Raw genomic sequence first — 18,987 nt, forward strand, 5'->3', positions numbered from 1 at the left:
GTATCGAAAAACGTACCAAACCGTGACTTAACTGTATCGTTGCATCCCTATGCTATGGAACACCATTGCAGAAGCTATGACGGGAAAAGTTTTCATTTGCCTAAATCTTTAAGTTATTAACTGCAATTGTACTTTTTTTTTTTTTTTTTTTCTTGAAAAACACATTTTATTCTATGTTTCTGTGCGGTATAAATATTGTTGTCTTTGTTTTTAGTTGTGATTTCTTATCGCGTTTAAATGGATGTACTTGATCTATTAATATATATTGAATTCTCACTGTGTTATTGAAAATTGGTGACAAAGATGCACTAAAGGACCCAAATGCCCGACAGTTCAATCCAAACAAAGATTTATTTTCCAGTTCATAAAGTTCAAAAAGGGAAGTTAACAAAAATTCACAGCAACGGCTGGACATTAATCAACAAAAATTCACAGCAACAGCTGGACCTCAATCAACTGAGTATAGTTCACTAGAAACAAAAAAGGCATTGGTTCAAAAACATGAATCGTTCTCAAAAAAGGGGCTTACACAAGGACGTGGCGTAGGACTTGGCAGGATAGCAGACAAACCGAGACTGGGCAAGGTTAGAAGCAGGCTATTTATACAGAGAGTCACAGGTGGACGCAATCCGCCTGATTGGCAAGGGCAGGAAGTAAAGTTAACTGTAGGAGGCACGCCACTACCAAAATAAAAGAAACGGACATGAATCAACACAAAACATTAACAAGACTTCCGAGACGTGACAATTGGTTTACAAAAAAAATTGGGGGGGCGCAATAATATCGCATATCGCAATAATTTATGAGATCAATTACCGCACACTAAAATTTGTTATCGCGACAGGCCTATGACAGTCTTATGATGACGCTGTCAAATAAAGTGTTACCTGTTGATATCTTTTTGATATCTATCCCATAATACAGTGAGGACAGCTGCGGCTTATAGTCCGGTGCGGCTTATCTATGAACAAATGCCGTTTTCGGGTCAAATTTGGTGGGTGGCGGTTTATACTCGGGTGCGCCTTCTAAGTTCGAAAATTACGGTATATCTCTTTCCAATGCTAAATATGAATAAATACATTAAACATCGCGTAAAACGAGAGATCTCTGTAACAAATTGTCCCAAAACATCTGTGCAGACCTGGAACCCTCCACGGGATTACCGTACAATTCTTCACCAAGATTCCCAAAGGAAAAATAATCAAATTTATTGTTTTTAACTCCGAAATTTCATCATCATCCGATGAATTCAAGATGCTCAAACAAAAGAGAATTATGTTTTGCAAGCCACATGTTTGGCCTCCATCCCAAAAAACACACACAAGCATCCAGTGAGTGATTTACAAAAAAAGTCCTAAATAGGAATGGCAATCTGTCTTCAGCAAGACACTCCTGTTTTAAAGGGGGTCGCATGAGGTGGGCTCGCTAAAAGCCGCCGCGCGGTCTCGTGGAGGGCAAACGGCGCCGTTTATCGCCGTTCCGCCGGCTTTTTGTCCACCCCCGCTGTCTCCTCCGCACAATCCTAATGGTCGCCATTAGATCCGACGGAAGGGCCGGTTGAATAATTCAAACGAGGGGCCGAGCGATAAAATATAAAAGTCGGCCTATTGAATAATTTGCCGTTTCTACAATGCAAATTTCAGGAAGTAGCTTTTTCCTTCTCATTTCTGTGTTTCAGCACAAGCGTCACATTCAAACGACCACCAAATACGTGGAACTGATCATCGTGGCTGACAACCGGGAGGTAAGCGTCGTCATCAGCTTAATCCGCGCCCCCATAATTGTAAATGGTCGGCCTCAGTTTCAGAAGCAAGGCAAGGACGTGGAGAAAGTCAAGCAGCGTCTGGCCGAGATTGCCAATTACGTTGACAAGGTAACGATCCAATCGGTAGGGCGGGGATGAGGGTGGCGTTTATGTGATTTATAAACTGCCCGACTTCCTCTTGATCAGTTCTACAGAGCTTTAAATATCCGTGTGGCTCTAGTGGGCCTAGAAGTGTGGAGCGACGTGGACAAGTGTCCCGTCACGCAGGACCCTTTCACCACCCTTCACGAGTTTTTGGACTGGAGGAAGGTTAAGCTGCTGCCTCGGAAGCCGCATGACAACGCACAGCTTATCAGGTGGGAGTCTTTTTTTTTTTTAACACTGCCAAAGAAAAATCCAAAAGCTTGGTTGCGGTTGGTAATCAGTGCAATTCTGGCTAAAAATGGAATTCTAAGCGTTTAAAGGGAACCACGGACAGAAAAACTTGTTGTTCTTAAAAGACTGCCAAGGAAGTTCAAGTTTGAACTCTGAGACAAGTATCAATCGCTCAGATAAGAGAAAGAATCAAACCCAGCCAAGGATTGCCTGCTTCGTAGACTTTATGAACAAGATCTATATCAGGGGTACAATTGTGTGCTCCAGCCAGGTGCTGTGAACACGCAGGAGTACAAAGAGAATACACAAGTCAAGGGTTTACATTTGGGTGGTTCCGATCATGTTTTTTTGCTCCCAATCCGATCCCGATTGTTTTGAGTATCTGCCGATCCCAATATTTCCTGATCTGATTGCTTTTTTTTTTTTTGCTCCCGATTCAATTCCAATCATTCCCGATAATTTTTCCCGATCATATACATTTTGGCAATGCATTAAGAAAAAAAGGAATAAAACTCGGACGAATATATACATTCAACATACAGTACATAAGTACTGTATTTGTTTATTATGACAATAAATCCTCAAGATGGCATTTACATTATTAAAATTCTTTCTGTGAGAGGGATCCACGGATAGAAAGACTTGTAATTCTTAAAGGATAAATGTGACTTTGTATATTGTGACTAAATATTGCCATCTCGTGTATTTGTTAAGCTTTCAGTAAATAATACTGCAGCCATTTAACTTCTGCCCAAATGCATGATGGGAAGTGCAACCATGACTGTGCGTAGGGGCACCAATTGATATATCTTCTCTGCGTTGGGAAAGAACATAGGGTGTTCAGAAAATGATCAACTACTATCTTTCTGCCCCACATTGCCTCCCATGTTATTTTTAATTGCTGAGAGAGGTATTGTAAGGCTTTAGCCACATAAAAAATGGCTCCAAAGGCTGTCAAAATTCTCTCTACTCATTATACGCTGCCTTTTAGCGCTATCTATAGGTAAAACGGCGTCTTTATAGATTGAACGCGACAATGCGTGAGTGGGTCGTGCAGCGCGTGCGTTAATTATTTAACGTGATTAATTAAAAAAAAAAAATTAACGCCGTTAACGCAATAAATTTGATAGCCCTACTTTAAGCCAAAACTACTCTGGATGAGTGTAAGACATTTTGTCTGTAACGTTAAATACAATTAGAAAATGATTTAAATAAAAAATATATATATATTAAAAAAAGGCATGTCCGATATTTTTTTGCCGATTCCGATACTTTGAAAATGACGTGATCGGGACATCTTTAGTTTACATTTACTCAGCTACACATACTATGAAAGCAAAAATGAAACTTATTACAGCCCACCTCTGGTGATTTTCAGCTGAAAAACATCGTGTGTTACGACCTTGGGAACTGGCACGAAAGGGAGTAAAATCAGATAAGAAAGTCCACCGAAACTCTTTGTATTATGTTCAAAGAAATACATGTGGATACAGTCTCACAAATGAATAGAGTATCACAGTAGTTATGTGTTTTATAAGCATGAATAAAATATTCTTTCACAAAGACAAATGTTAGTTATGATAATGATAATCAAACCCCTCTTAATAATTTCGTTTTTATAACATTTGAAAAATTAGTTTAACTAGTAGGTCGCCATTGTCGTTGACGACACAATGCTCTCTGGGCGGTGACGTCACTGTGCGGCACTGCTGTACTTCCACAGTGTCACTTTTTAGCTACATAAACATGTCGTTGGTTCTGCCCTTCCAATTGGAACCCGAGCAGAAAAGTGATGAGCAGGACAGCACTGTCGATATTTCACAAAACGAGGAGCAAATGCAGTTAAATAAAGGTATCCTGCAGGATTCGAACCTGCATTTCCGTGTTACAGACAAGCATGTAGACCACAGGACTATACTTCCGCGTGAAGTTAGAATCATGATTTTCCTTATAAAGCAATCGCAACCCTCATACGTTGTCTGTGCAGTAAACGCAATTGAAAAGAAAGTGTGGCTGGCTTGACCACAGAATTAGAAAACGTGGCTCATTTCAAACAGCAAGCAGACAATAATAACATAGGGATTGCGTAAAAGGGTTTAATGAACACACAAAAAAAACCACACAAAAAAACACGTCATTCCGAAAACTGTCCGTGACAGTAGGTCGGAATCGGTAAGACAAAATAAAAACCCGAGGGAAAACCCCAGTGATAGGCAGACAAACAAACAAACAAAAAACAATGATGCAACGAAGGGATATACAAACTGTCAAATGGCAGCAATTCAATATCTCGGCAAGCCGCCTAGGATCGGTTTAAAGACACTGCTGATGAGCAGGAATTGGATGCAGGTTTGACGTTGGGAAGTCATCCCACATCGCTGCAACAAAACAATCTGACCAGCAGCAGAATTTGACAAAATTTTGCCAGTCGTCATACTAGCTTTGCTCTCTAGCTAGCACATCTATTCTCCCAGTCCAGTCCAACCGTGGCATCACCCCCAGCGAGCATTGCGCATGTAAAACGCCCTCCGTAGGTCAAAACATGTACTCAATATTAGATTTTTAAATCAATGATAATAATATATGTGTTTCTTATAAAATATTTTAGTAAAAAAAATAACAATTGTGGCTTATTAGAGCCTACAATGTTTAAGTCTGAAGTTCCCCTTAAAGTTCAGTTTTGGTAATATTACAAAAAATGATAATGTTTCTGGACTATTGACAGCAATAGATGTCCAATCCATTGTACTGGGAGGGGCTGGCAGTGATTACTTAATTCAAAAAACTTGGAACATATTAAATGTACAAGTAGTCCCCGGATTACAAACGAGTTCCGTTCCTCGGCTGGCGATGTAACCTGAATTTCCTCGCAATTCAGAATTAACCCTTTAAGTACCCATAATTACCCCACAAAATCACAAAATAACTGTCCAAAAACACGAATGATACGTCATATTAATTAGTAAAAAATAAGATGCTGTGAGGTACGTTGTGTTGAATGCCGTTATATTCAATGACTATTCGGGTTAAAAAAAAAAAGAATTCGGGCTTCACTCTCGAGTCACCTTGCTTAGAAAGAAGGGCGGTGTGGAAAGAGTAGGGTGGTGTGAGAGAGAGGGGTGATATCATGGCCGCTCAGGTCACCAGCGTTGCCTCTCTTTAATGCAGTGCTTCTCAATTATTTTCTGTCACGCCCCCCCAAGGAAGGCGTAAATGTTTCGCGCCCCCTCAAACTCTCTGCCGCCACTGTAAATAGTATCATTTGTCTATAAAATTACTATTATAAATACGCATCTGCCTAACATTGTCCTTTTTTTCTAATAAAGAAAAAAAGTAACATAGCTCAACTTATAATAAAGTATAACTTTATTAACATTGTTTTGTTTGTAACAGAGAAGACTTGACGTGCATCAATTTGCCTGAATTTAAAAAAAAAAAAAAAAATTCACATCCAAACTAAAAAATACACTCAAGGTACATTTTTGACCATTTGATACAGAAAAATAAAATGTAATAAAATCAGTAAATAATACCAAATTAAAATTGATTAGAAACATTCACTCATGAGGACAATGTGCCAAAAAATTTGACCGAAAAAACATCTGAATAAAAGGGGGAAAAAAGTGTCCTTGGACAGGACAGTTTTTATTTTTGCTGCTCACAGTATTTACCTCCTTTGCAATGGTGTGGAGTTATTTTGCAATTAGCATGCTAACAATGCTCACTGGCTTACTGATATAACACTGACAAAGCAGGACGATTGTTGGCAATATTCGGCACGTTTTCACTGAAAAAATCAAGCGGCTTAACAATGAGATTGGGGTCTAATGTCTTTAAGTGGCGTCTTAATTGATTTGGCTTCTTGTTGTCTGCTATAATTATTTTTAGACACAGTAAACAGTGGTCTTTCATCATCACCCACTGTATTAAAAGTCAAAGCTAAAAGGCAAACGGCACGAAAAAAGCGCATTCACGGCGGCCGAGGTAGTGAGGGCAGTCGTCGTGACGATCCCAAGCCGAAAATGGCACTTCTCAGGCGGAGACGTGAGAACCGGACAAGACAGTGGGTCGCTGCGTGAGTGAGTCCGGTCGGAAAACGGCTTTCGAAAACGGCGGTGGCACACTGCTCTTCATATCTGTTGTCTGTGTGTGCTGAGTGCTCGTCCTTAGTTCAAAAATACTGCGCACACTCTAAAAATGAGAGCGCCACTGCCACCTACTGAGTGGATGTGCAAGTACACTTTATTCCAGTACGGCAAAAAAAAAAAAACATGTTCCCCGAGGTCACATGCGCCCCCCCTGGCATTGCCCCACTATTTGAGAAGTACTGCTTTAATGTGAGCCTGCTGTCCGAGCTCAAAAAACCGGATCGGGACTCGCAAGAATAGTCGGCACTGGGGGAGAAGCAGCAGCATGAGAACAAGGAAGTGGGACCTGACGCAGTCAGGAACTGCAGGACGGCAGCGACGCTGCTGGGGGAGGAGGTGATCCTGACATGGCAAGATATAGGTACTGTTTACGCCACTAAAAAAATAAGACAGAATGGCGGACGAGACTCCGGCGTCATAAAGTCAAAATCACGTAAGTCGGATACGTCCTAACGCGAAGACAACCTGTATTACCATTTATTTCAATAAGGAAAGATATTTTCAGGAGTGATTGTTAGGACTTGATAGTCAATAAGTTATGTAGAAACTCTCACTCTAGAAACTTTCACTTCCACTGAATTCATTCCCTTCTAGCCCTCCGTATTGCCGTCAATGGCAGCCATGTGTTGAACTGGGGTGAAAACAAAACGAAACAATGACTGATTCGATATACAGTATTTCAAAATTTTCTGTGTTTTTGGATCAAAGAATATAAAACATAATATGATGAAAATAACAATATAAATGCAAAAATATGCATTTTTTACCTACTACCATTACTACATACTGTTTTAGCATTCAGTGACACACAGCTGTAATTTTAAATTTCCTCGGCATATTATCATTCATTCATCTTCTGAAGCGCTTGTCCTCACAAATGTTGCGGGGGCGGTGGAGCTATCCCAGCTAACAATGGGCAGGAGCCAGGCTACACCCTAAACTGGTTGCCAGCCAGTCGCAGCATATTAATTCACTCATTTGCTCCCAAAAACTTATAAATACGTTCTATTTTTAATTGTTTCAGTGTCCTAAAGACGTATTTATACGTCTTTTACGTTTTTTTTTTATTTTTTTTTTTATAAGTGACATCTCTGGGTTCTGATTCAACTGAGCTCCAAAGCACAAAGCTGAAAATCCAATTTAAAGCAATAAAACTGCCCACTGGAGGGCAGTAGCGCATTTGGTAAGACTGCCCACACCCGATTCAACGGCAACAAACGGCCGGGCAGCACGGCCGGCGGACGACCGAGCAGAACAACCGAGAGGACGCCTGGGATGCCAGGAGCTGGACGACCGGGACCACCAGTGCAGCGGACGATGTTGTTGAGTCCATGCTGCTCGCCGAGCAGACCCCGCAGAGACTAAAAAAAATCCATCTTTATGAGACAGGCAGCATTGAGGGAAAAGTTTACGTGGCTGTCGTGGCAACAACAGCGTCATCTCTCAGTTAGTTATGTGTAAATAAATTGTTACTTTGCTATCAAAAGCTCTATTTGTCTTGTTGTTTATGTTATTTTGTAAAAGGAAAACATTATTCAGAGGTTTGGGATGTAACTAAAGCCAAAAATGGCTGTGTTAAAGTCAAAGTTATGTTTGAAATGTATGCTTTCACAAAAAAGGTCAACGTTTTTTCATCAGAAATTGGAAAATTGCTCAAACTAAGCTATTTTCTAATGCTGATTTCTAACTTTTTTCCCTGCTCTAAGAAGAGAGTCTAATCTTTCTTATGGTGGGCCTTGCAAAATCAGTCAAAATCCAGTAAAACGGCCGGTAGCAAAGGGTGTTGCACAGGTGAAAATGGCTGGGAGTGAATGAGTTAATTAATATTATCATATTAAATCAATAAATGTATCAAAAAACATTTAAAAAATTGATAATAATCATGTAAAATACAAATTTTAAAATGTACATTTTAACTAGAGAAGCGCTTAAACTTGCGCCAAATTCAAGGCAGCCATAATTCTGACCTCTGACCTTTGACCCTTTCTCATATATCACCTACCCTGCAAATTTAAATTTATTTTATAGTTTTATGGTTAGTTTTTTTTTTTTTTTTTTATATACAGTATAGGCTAATCAGTCATCAGAGTAGCGCAAAAAAAAAAAAATTTTCCGACCCCTGTGACCTTTGATGTCAAAGTTTTGTCACCTCTTCCTTTTCATATTACAAAAATATTTTGCAAGTTTGATAATAACCACTTTATTCACGAGTTATTGTGAACACAGACATACATACAGAACTGAATACATAACCTCCGTCCGCCGTGGTTTCACCTACTTGCTGATAATTAAAAAGTGATGTCACTAAAAGCATCAGGAGGATGCTCGTAAAGCTCTAGGTGCGCCCTCATAATGACTGCTGTTAATGGCAGTGATTAAATGAATGCTGAGAAAACTGATGTGTTCCTCTTTCAACTCTCTTCTCAGCGGCGTGTACTTCCAAGGTACCACCATTGGCATGGCGCCCATCATGAGCATGTGCACAGCGGAGCAGTCTGGAGGAATCGTCATGGTATGCATCTTATTGCCGCAGATGGGAAATTGCCATATTGGTTGCACCAGTACAAAATATGCACTCTGAAGAAGAAAAAAACAAATATAACTCACACTGGACTATACGTAACATTTCTGAGGGAATATATGTTTTATAAAACAGAACAGATGTTTCATATTGAAATGATCGTGAAATTGTGAGTCATGTATCGCACTTACTTTTCTCAATTTTTCATGATAACCGTTTATTTATTGCTAATTTCTTTTCAGGATCATTCAGACAACCCGCTAGGCGCCGCCGTCACGCTAGCTCACGAGCTGGGTCACAATTTCGGAATGAACCACGACACGCCGGAACGTGGGTGCGGCTGCCGGGTGACGGCGGAACGCGGCGGCTGCATCATGACTCCTTCCACCGGGTGAGCGGCTGCGTGGAAATGCTCTTTTGTTGTCTTTAAGCCAAGTGTGCCATGAAGTTTTAGGGTTGTTTTATTTATTTTCTTTACGGCCGCAGCTGCGCCAACAGCCTGCGGCTATGTTGAGTCTTTGTGGAAAGGGAAGTGATTAGTTCAGGTACAGTACACTGCATGCCTTAAAGAAAAAACAACTAAGTTCACAGACGCGAGAGCTTGGTGGGCTAATTATGCACAGGCTAACCAAAGAGTGCTGTAATATTTTTTTTGCGATGTTATTATTTTTTAACTTTAACATAAGTTTGTATTAAACATTTAAAAAGACAGGTGTAAAACTCCAGGCCCGGGGGCCAGATCTGGCCCGCAAAAGAATAAGCATAGCATAAAAATGTGCCTCGATTATGTTTCTCGCTACAACAAAATTCAGATAAAATATCTGTAGTCCGAAGATTGGAAATGTTTTTTTTTTTTTGCTTCAAAATGAACATTTTTGAAACGAATTTTGATTAACGCTAAAATCAGGTGTGGATTGCTCCCTTTTGTTTTTTATTGAATAATAATAACTCGAAAATGCAATTTCTGGAGAATTAGCGATGGTAGCTTTTCCTTGGGTTACTGTCTGTTGATGTTAGATCACTTCCATTTTACATCGGTTCACTTCCTGTTGACATGAGGTCACAGCCTGTTTGATTTGGGGGCATTTTTGAATCACTTCCTGTTGATATTTGGTCACTTGAGCTGCAAATCAACTGGAGTGAAATGAGGTTTCTGTGTTATTGAAATGAATGGTAAATAGAACCATTGGAAATGAATGGGAAATATTGGCCATTAGTAACGAATGGTTATGTTTTTAGCTAAATTTGGCTGAACCATACGTTTTTATACCCTTTAGCGTCCTGATATATATATATATATATATATTTTTTTTATGTTGAAGGAATCTAACCTTTGAGCCAGATTGCCGGAATCACGCCAGCCAAACAGTGCTGGCGCAATTCCAACGACCCTGGCCGGCGGTAATCCAGCAACCCGACCAAAAGGCCAAACTCGGCGCGCTTACCTTAGTTATAACACCTTGTACTGACTCCATTTTAAAAGCTGGAAAAAGGCTTCGAAACACAATTTGACAATTTATTTCAAGTCGACAGCAATCATACAGCAAGACAAAACAGCAAAGAGACCCAGGCAAAGAGGAAAGCTGGCTCCAGGGTCACCCTATCACAAGTCAACAAAAGATTCCTGTGAAAAATGACAACGATTAGTAAAACAATTAGTATTTAAAAGGCTCTTGTGAGGCGGGCAGTGGTCTGGAAGAAGGGTGTGTTTGGGCGTTGTTTTGTATTATTATCTGTTGTGGATTGGACAGGAGAATTTGGGCGTTACTGTTGTCAGGGCAACGAGAGTTAAGGATTTTGCCATCCTCTTGCCATGTGAGTGCTGAATGTTCACTCCTCAGTCGCAGGTTCTTCCTGTTGTCAGGCATTCCTTGTGGTAAAACAGGATGTCCCGCCATTTGTTCTGGACTGTCCATAAGAGCTGATTGCGGGATTTGGTGGTGCGGACGTGGGCTTGTAGATGTCTTGCCTATCACCTGCTTACATGTCAGCATCAATCTCGCTCACGCAGCTCATGACCTGCGCGTTTGGCTTCCGTGGTCAGAAGGCGCCCTGTATCCTTATGCCCTTATCTGCCTGTTTTCTTAGCGCTGTAACTTTCAACCATTCCAAGTCCATAATATCAAAGATATTCAGGTTGTTTTTCTTAAACTATGATATAAATGCTATTTATTTATTATTGGGTGTGTTAGAGTAATGTAAACAGTCAAACAGTAAATATGGGAAAGGCACACTCCATCTCCATCTTTAAGAAAAAACTCAAAACTCATCTCCTGGCAATGTATGTGTAGTATGCTGATTCTTTGAATAACAGTACTGGTGTCTCTTATCAATTCCAATGTAAACAAAATTTTGAAATTGTCAACAGTTTATTGTATGTGTGTGTGTGTGCGTGCGTGCGTGGCGTGTGTTGTCTAAATGGGCCCCTGCTAAAAGCTTTGAATAGCTTCTTTGGAGTGTCCTATTCACCCATCTTAACATGTGAACTGCTAGCGTATGATCGTGTACTGTATTTGATGATGTGAATAAACTAAAACTGAAAGGATACTATTCCCTTCAACGTATAGATGATGTGATTTGAACAAAAATTGTAGGACGAGTAGCGTTTTAAAATTTCACTCAATTTTCGCATGAAAATTCCAGTTGTTTTGTTGTATGAACAGTGTCAATGGTCAAACGGTTTTGGCTAGGCGGCATGCCAAAGCATTGGGGAAAACAACAAAAAGGAATAACATACATGATCGGTTTTGCATTACATGCAAAGCTACCATCAGTAATATTAGGGCTGTCAAAATTATCGCGTTAACGGGCGTTAATTTTTTAAAGTAATCACGTTAAAATGTTTGAAGCATTTAACGCACATGCCCCGCTCAAACAGATTAAAATGACAGCAAAGTCTCATTTCCATTTGTTACCTGTGTTTTTTGGTGTTTTGCCGCCCTCTGCTGGCGCTTGGGTGCGACTGATTTTATGGGTTTCAGCACCATAATTATTATTGACATCAACAATTGCGAGCTACTAGTTTATTTTTTGAATGAAAATTTTACAAACTTTATCAAAACGAAAACATTAAGAGGGGTTTTAATACAAAATTTCTATAACTTGTACTAACGTTTATCTTTTAAGAACTACAAGTCTTTCCATCCATGGATCGCTTTAACAGAATATTAATAATGTTAATGCTAATGTTAATAATGTTAATGTTAAAGTTAAATCTTGTTGATTTATTGTTATAACAAAAAAATACAGTACTTATGTACAGTATGTTGAATGTATATATCAGTCTTGTGTCTTCTTTCCATTCCAACAATAATTTACAGAAAAATGTGGCATACGTTTTAAATGGTTTGAACTGCGATTAATTACGATTAATTAATTTTTAAGCAGTGATTAACTCGATTAAAAATTTTAATCATTTGACATCTCTAGTAATAATGCAATGGACTTTTTGGGCACTCAAAGACACTTAACATTGCATTATTCTTTCACTTCACACTCGATGGTGGTAGGCCACTTCTGTAGCCACGGCTGCCCTGGGGCAGTCCAACAAAAGCGAGGCAGCCAATCAGTGCTATCACAGTACTTTCAAACAGGCAAGTAGAGTAAAGTATCTTGCCCAAGGACACAACGACAATGGGCACAGGTGGGAATCAAACTCCCAATCCTTCAATCAGTGGACGACCCACCAGTGGCGGAACAAATGGGCCCGGGCGCGATGAGCATAGATGGGATGGATCGTCAGACTGGGCTCCGCACTGTACCTCACCTTTCTGTTTGACCCTCTCCTCACCCAACCACGCCCACCCCACTTTACGTCTGCTAACTGGGCCTTTTAGGCTAGGTTCATTCCGCAGTTCTTAATGCTCAATTCTGATTTTTTTTCATATCGGTTTTGTTGGCGCGCCTCTTCAGACTGCCTTTGTCCCCATTGAGCCCGTTCAAGTATCACGCATGCGCACTAATTCGCAGTCCGAGATGCGCTGAGCAAACTGAGCATCAAAACAAATGACACATGGCACACACACACACATTCGGACAGTTTCCCCTGACTCCTGGCCATGTAAGCAATCTTGAAATACTGCTCATTTGGAGCAGAGAGAAAACTGAGCATTCTCAGGCTCATCCTCAACCCATTAGATTTTTTTATGACTGGCCCAAAAGTCACGTACAAATTGGCGCTAATGCACAGCTGCACCGCTACCGTAACGCCCTGTCTCTGCCACTCTTTGCTGACATAATTGCTGCATGAATTCAGATTTGGGGGACTTGACAGTTCAGACTGCAGCCACATTTTGGAAAAATGTGGCCCAGATCGGATTTTAACGACATAGGAAAGTGACCTAGATCGGATTTGAGATGGTCCACTTTTATGCGACTTTTCCCGTTCAGACCATCAAGTTAATGTCTCACTTGGTCGGAAAAACACGAAAAAATCAGATTCGTGCATTAAGACCTTGGGTGTGAACCTAGCCTTAGAGGCCCAGTTGCAATGCCACCACCCCCCTAAATTCCGCCCCTGCGACCCGCTCAACCACGGGCGCCACCGTCGCCCCACTTTTGCTCCCAATTGTATTTTTTTCATATGTTTTATTGTTAGACAACCTGGAAAAAGTGACTTTGTTCTTGTTGCTCTTCTTGGAGAGGGCACAAACTAAAATTGCTATTCCAGTATTTTTCGTTGATGTATCACAATGAAATTTTTAGGTATAGAGATATTTACACATTGATCCTCGGAACCCGGGTTTTAATTTTTTTGTCTCAGGGTTGTTTAAATACATTCATTACTGGTAATTGCGGACTTATTGTTGATTTGTAGGTTCCAAGTTGGCCAGTAGAGGGCATGCGCTTTTAATGTCTCTGGTGATGATCCGTTTAGGGAGCGAACCGGGTGTTCGTAGTTCGTTTTGAACGTGTTCATATTTTGAAATGTGGGATTGTACTAGTCCTACAATATTCCTATAAAATTAAACAAAAATAAAACTTTTTTATTTAAAAAATAAAAAATATAAATTAAAAATAAGAGAACATTTACACTTTGGAAATTTTTTTCTGTAATTAGGTTTTTATTTTTACTTTTTTTTTTTAATGTTTCCTGTTCACCCACAACGTTTATTTTCTTCATAAAAAAGATGAAAAATTACCATTTGGCGTGTGATTAAAACCAAGTTTGACACTAAACAACTGACTGCAGCATTTTAATGGTGAAAAAAAAAAAAAAATCCCTTTTTGTCTTTTTCCTCATTCCCAACCAGTCGTTATTCGTTGACTCGCATGCAACTTTAATGTCGCCAACTGATAAATACTTAAGCACCTCTGAAAACCGTCTTGTTCCACACTTTTTCTTTTCCGAATCGTCCGCTTTTGAATATTTTAAGCGGGTGTTGTTTGCACGTCAGCTCTCAAAATACGCGCAAGTGTTGAGCACTAAACATAGAAATAATCACATGTAAATAAGATGTGAATATTGACTTTTATTAATCCTTATTGCTTGATGTTGCGGCGTGCGCTTTTTAATCCAGGATTAACGCAGCGTTGTATTCGAACACACAACTCTGCTATCGTCTCTTTTCTGGCATCACTCCCGGTTCGGTTTCTTTCAAAGGCCAAACGGATTAGCACACAGTCCATTGTCAACATTTTAATGCAGCTCATCCGCAACTTTACTACAGTGAACCCACGCATTTTCAGTTTTGTTTTCCTGTTTTAGGCCAAAAGTTGAATCGACTCATTGGCTGCAATTGACGACAATAGACGTCCAATTCATTTTGATTGGGAGAGCTAGCTAGCTAAAGTATTAATGACTACTCACTGAAGTCCTCAAAAATGTATTTTGGTCTGAGATTTTTTAAAACTTGTGCTTTGATGAAAAAAAACTCCAGCATTGCAAAATATTCAAATCAAAGTTCTAATTATAAACCTTAGGGGTTCTTTTTCAAGTGAAATTTACCGCTGAACTCATCAGTACTAGTCTTGCCGCTAGCATATGCGGTGGTGACCTGATGACTGACCATTCCGCAACATGGAGGGAGGTCTTGGTTTTTAATGTTTTTTTAAAGGGGTGCGTCAAGTATGACGTGCACCCTATGTGTCAGTGTTATCGTGTTTGTTATTATAACAACGTCTTTATCACTTGATACCATCACATGCACGTCATAGGAGGAGCTGCTCAAGAATATATTTGGCAAGTGTGTATGAAAGATCTCATCCCAAAACAATATGAAAAGCACTCCATCATGCTTTTAAGCGTTTAGTCAGCCAGCTAATAATTTCCTTTTAGTTAGGAGTAACTAAGAGTGTACATGAACGTACTACAGTATCGGAACCATTTTTTTCATTCATCAGAAGAACTTGAAAAATTGCAAAATGTGTGATGACTTTAACAGTTTTAGTTTTTATAAATGACACAAAAACAATACCTAGAGGAGTACTGAAAGTCCCTTTCAGACTTATATCCCACTAAATTCCCATGTAATTTGACGTGGGATTTACCAGTGTCATGGCTTTCAGGTAAGGTTTCCCTCAAAGATGAACCTGAGTGCTTGTGGGTGGGCTGAGGAACAACGATGATGGCTTTGACTAACCCTTGACTGGACTCGACAACCTTTAGACTTGACACGACTCGTTTTTACAATCTTGTGACTCGACTCGACACGACAAAACCTTACGACCCGACTTGCCTCGAGATGACCTTACGACCCGACCCGACTCGACTCGACGTGACCTTACGACCCGACTCGACTCGACGTGACCTTACGACCCGACTCGACTCGACGTGACCTTACGACCCGACTCGACTCGACGTGACCTTACGACCCGACTCGACTCGACGTGACCTTACGACCCGACTCGACTCGACGTGACCTTACGACCCGACTCGGCATAACCTTACGACCCGACTCGGCATAACCTTACGGCTCCACTCGACATAACCTTACGACCCGACTCGACATAACCTTACGACCCGACTCGACTCGACATAACCTTACGACCCGACTCGACTCGACATAACCTCACGCCTCGACTCGACTCGACATAACCTCACGCCTCGACTCGACTCGACATAACCTCACGCCTCGACTCGACTCGACATAACCTCACGCCTCGACTCGACATAACCTCACGCCTCGACTCGACTCGACATGACCTCACGCCTCGACTCGACTCGACATGACCTCACGCCTCGACTCGACATAACCTCACGCCTCGACTCGACTCTCGACTCGACATGACCTCACGCCTCGACTCGACTCGACATGACCTCACGCCTCGACTCGACTCGACATGACCTCACGCCTCGACTCGACTCGACATGACCTCACGCCTCGACTCGACTCGACATGACCTCACGCCTCGACTCGACTCGACATGACCTTACTATCCGACTCGACTCGACATGACCTTACGACCCGACTCGACTCGACATGACCTTACGACCCGACTCGACATAACCTTACGACCCGACTCGACATAACCTTACGACCCGACTCGACATAACCTTACGATCCGACCAGACTCGACATGACCTTACGATCCGACCAGACTCGACATGACCTTACGATCCGACCAGACTCGACATGACCTTACGACCCGACCAGACTCGACATGACCTTACGACCCGACCAGACTCGACATGACCTTACGACCCGACCAGACTCGACATGACCTTACGACTCGACTCAGCATAACCTTACGGCTCCACCCGGCATAACCTTACGCCTCGACTCGACTCAGCATAACCTTACGACTAGATATAACTTTACAACTCCACTCGACATAACCTTATGGCTCGACTCGACATAACCTTACGACTGGATATAACCTTACGGCATGACTCGACTAAACTTACAGCTCGACTCGACCCGACACAACCTTACAACTCGACTCGACTTGCCCACAACAGGTAAGACTCGGGACTAATGACTCGGATCATAGTGACTCATGCAATTGTCTGCTTCTATTTCTATTCAACATGTGCAGGTATCCCTTCCCTACCGTGTTCAGCAGCTGTAGCAAGAAGGACTTGTTAGCTAGCTTGGATAAGGGGGTGGGCATGTGTCTGTTCAACATGCCTGAAGTCAAGGTTCTCTACGGCGGGCAGAAGTGCGGCAACGGCTACGTGGAAGAAGGAGAAGAGTGTGACTGCGGGGAACCCGAGGTTTCTATTGTGAAATACTCAGTCAAGTGTGAAGAAATTGCTTAATAGAGCGTGTTCTGTAAACAGGAATGCCTGAATCCCTGCTGCAACGCTACCACCTGCACCCTAAAGGGCGATGCCGTTTGCGCACACGGTCAATGCTGCCACGACTGCCAGGTACGGAAGCCGCTTCGTCGAACCTCTCCTTCAATGCCGCTTTCATGCTTGTCCTTTCCAGCTGAAGCCTGCAGGAACTCCCTGCCGTGAATCGGGCAACTCGTGCGACCTGCCCGAGTTTTGCACGGGTGGCGGCCCTCACTGCCCGGCCAACGTCTACTTGCACGACGGACATGCCTGCAGCGGCGTGGACGGTTATTGCTACAACGGCGTGTGTCAGACGCACGAGCAACAGTGCGTGACACTCTGGGGGCAAGGTAAGGACGAATAAGAGGGCGCACCTCTCAGTTCTGAGTAGTAATGACTTCTTCGTGGTGCAGGTGCCAAGGCAGCGCCCGGCATTTGTTTCGAGAGGGTCAACTCGGCAGGCGATCCTTACGGGAACTGCGGCAAAGACGCCAAAGGATCCTTCGCCAAATGTGAAGCGAGGTAATAGTCGGACAAGGCGGGATGATGAGGCTGGGACGTCCCTAAACCTGCATTGGAATTCGCAGGGACGCCCAGTGCGGCAAAATCCAATGCCAAGGTGGCGCCAACCGCCCCGTCATCGGCACCAACGCCGTCTCCATAGAAACCAACATTCCCTTGCAGGAAGGTGGCAGGATTCTGTGCCGCGGCACGCACGTCTACCTGGGCGATGACATGCCTGACCCCGGTCTGGTGCTGACGGGTACCAAGTGCAGTGACGGAATGGTGAGCTGACTGCGCCCCCCCCCCCCACGTTGTTGTCATCTGTATAATTTTTTGTGGGCTTTTTCAGATGTGCCTGAACCGCCGGTGCCAGAACGTCAGTGTTTTCGGCGTGCACGAGTGCGCCGCCAAGTGCAACGGGCGAGGGGTGAGTGCGAGACACGGTACCGCTAACATCATTTCGTCACCTTTTTATGACCTGGAAGTACCCCTTTAGTCTTTTTCTAACGGAAGTGAACCGGTCGATATGCTTGTGAGTACACCGCCACCTTTTCTCCTGGGGAGTCGTTAAGGAGCCTCACAATCAATCATCCAAGACGATGAAAACAGCCCACTCAATTAAAAGTAATGGCTTCACTGATGATTAGCACTCGGTGCCATTAATCAAAGTCTCAGGCGGTCGTCCTTGTCCCCCACCTAAAAAGTGAAGTCAAGGCAGGATTTGGACCCCCCCAGTAGAGAAATGTGGAACCATGAGTACAGTTTTGTGCAGAGGCGATTGCTTTTGTTCAGAACTAGCTTCTTATCGCTGGTTACGAAGCGGCTTGCTTTTCATTCATTCAGTTAGCTTCACATTCCTTTAAACAGTGTAGAAGCTGTGCTTCTCCAGAGTTGAGAGTACTTTGTTCCACTTCAGCGAACGAGACGAGTCTTTGGCTAAATGCTGGGTTTATCCCGCCCTTGCACGCTCTTTGTCTCTGGCGGTCTATGGTCAGTAGGCGGGGCTCGGCTGGCCCGGACACTCTGCATGATGATTGGATGATCTGAGGCTGAATCCCTTTTTGATTGACAAGGAAATATGGGAATCGGTGATCTTGTCGTAGTAAAGAGTGGCGGACTTGGCAGTTATGGGGCCTAAGGCGAACATATCTAGGGGCCCTCTTCATGGGTCAGGGTTTAAAAAGGTGAGAAGAGTGTCGAGGAAATATGTTCTGGTACACTAGGGCTGTCCTAAACGACAAATTTTCTCCTGATTAGTCAGTTTTTTTTGTTTTTTTTTTACTAATTTAGCAATGAAATTTTTGTTGATGCTTATTAATTCACAAAACCATTTTGGAACGCTTAAATTTTTTATTAAAGTATAAATAATCATGTAAATAACAATAATTAATCACAAATAAACAATAAGGTTAAATGCTGATAGTAGGGCTGCAGCTATCGATTATTTTAGTAGTCG

The 18,987-nt window shown here is 42.2% G+C and overlaps 1 protein-coding gene across 3 annotated transcripts in view; it reads left to right on the plus strand.

Annotated features, from left to right (window-relative positions):
• LOC130909638 (disintegrin and metalloproteinase domain-containing protein 12-like) overlaps positions 1–18,987 on the plus strand; it is a 134,517-nt gene that overhangs the window by 103,466 nt on the left and 12,064 nt on the right. For all 3 annotated transcript variants that reach the window (XM_057826358.1, XM_057826357.1, XM_057826356.1), the window contains exons 7-17: positions 1,679–1,744; positions 1,802–1,873; positions 1,952–2,121; positions 8,716–8,800; positions 9,052–9,200; positions 16,787–16,964; positions 17,031–17,120; positions 17,182–17,377; positions 17,441–17,549; positions 17,615–17,813; positions 17,881–17,958. In XM_057826358.1, coding sequence (XP_057682341.1) covers positions 1,679–1,744; positions 1,802–1,873; positions 1,952–2,121; positions 8,716–8,800; positions 9,052–9,200; positions 16,787–16,964; positions 17,031–17,120; positions 17,182–17,377; positions 17,441–17,549; positions 17,615–17,813; positions 17,881–17,958 — 1,392 coding nt within the window. The remainder of the gene's footprint in view (positions 1–1,678; positions 1,745–1,801; positions 1,874–1,951; positions 2,122–8,715; positions 8,801–9,051; positions 9,201–16,786; positions 16,965–17,030; positions 17,121–17,181; positions 17,378–17,440; positions 17,550–17,614; positions 17,814–17,880; positions 17,959–18,987) is intronic.

The sequence above is a fragment of the Corythoichthys intestinalis genome, chromosome 21, assembly GCF_030265065.1.
Source record: "Corythoichthys intestinalis isolate RoL2023-P3 chromosome 21, ASM3026506v1, whole genome shotgun sequence".
Classification (NCBI taxonomy): domain Eukaryota; kingdom Metazoa; phylum Chordata; class Actinopteri; order Syngnathiformes; family Syngnathidae; genus Corythoichthys; species Corythoichthys intestinalis.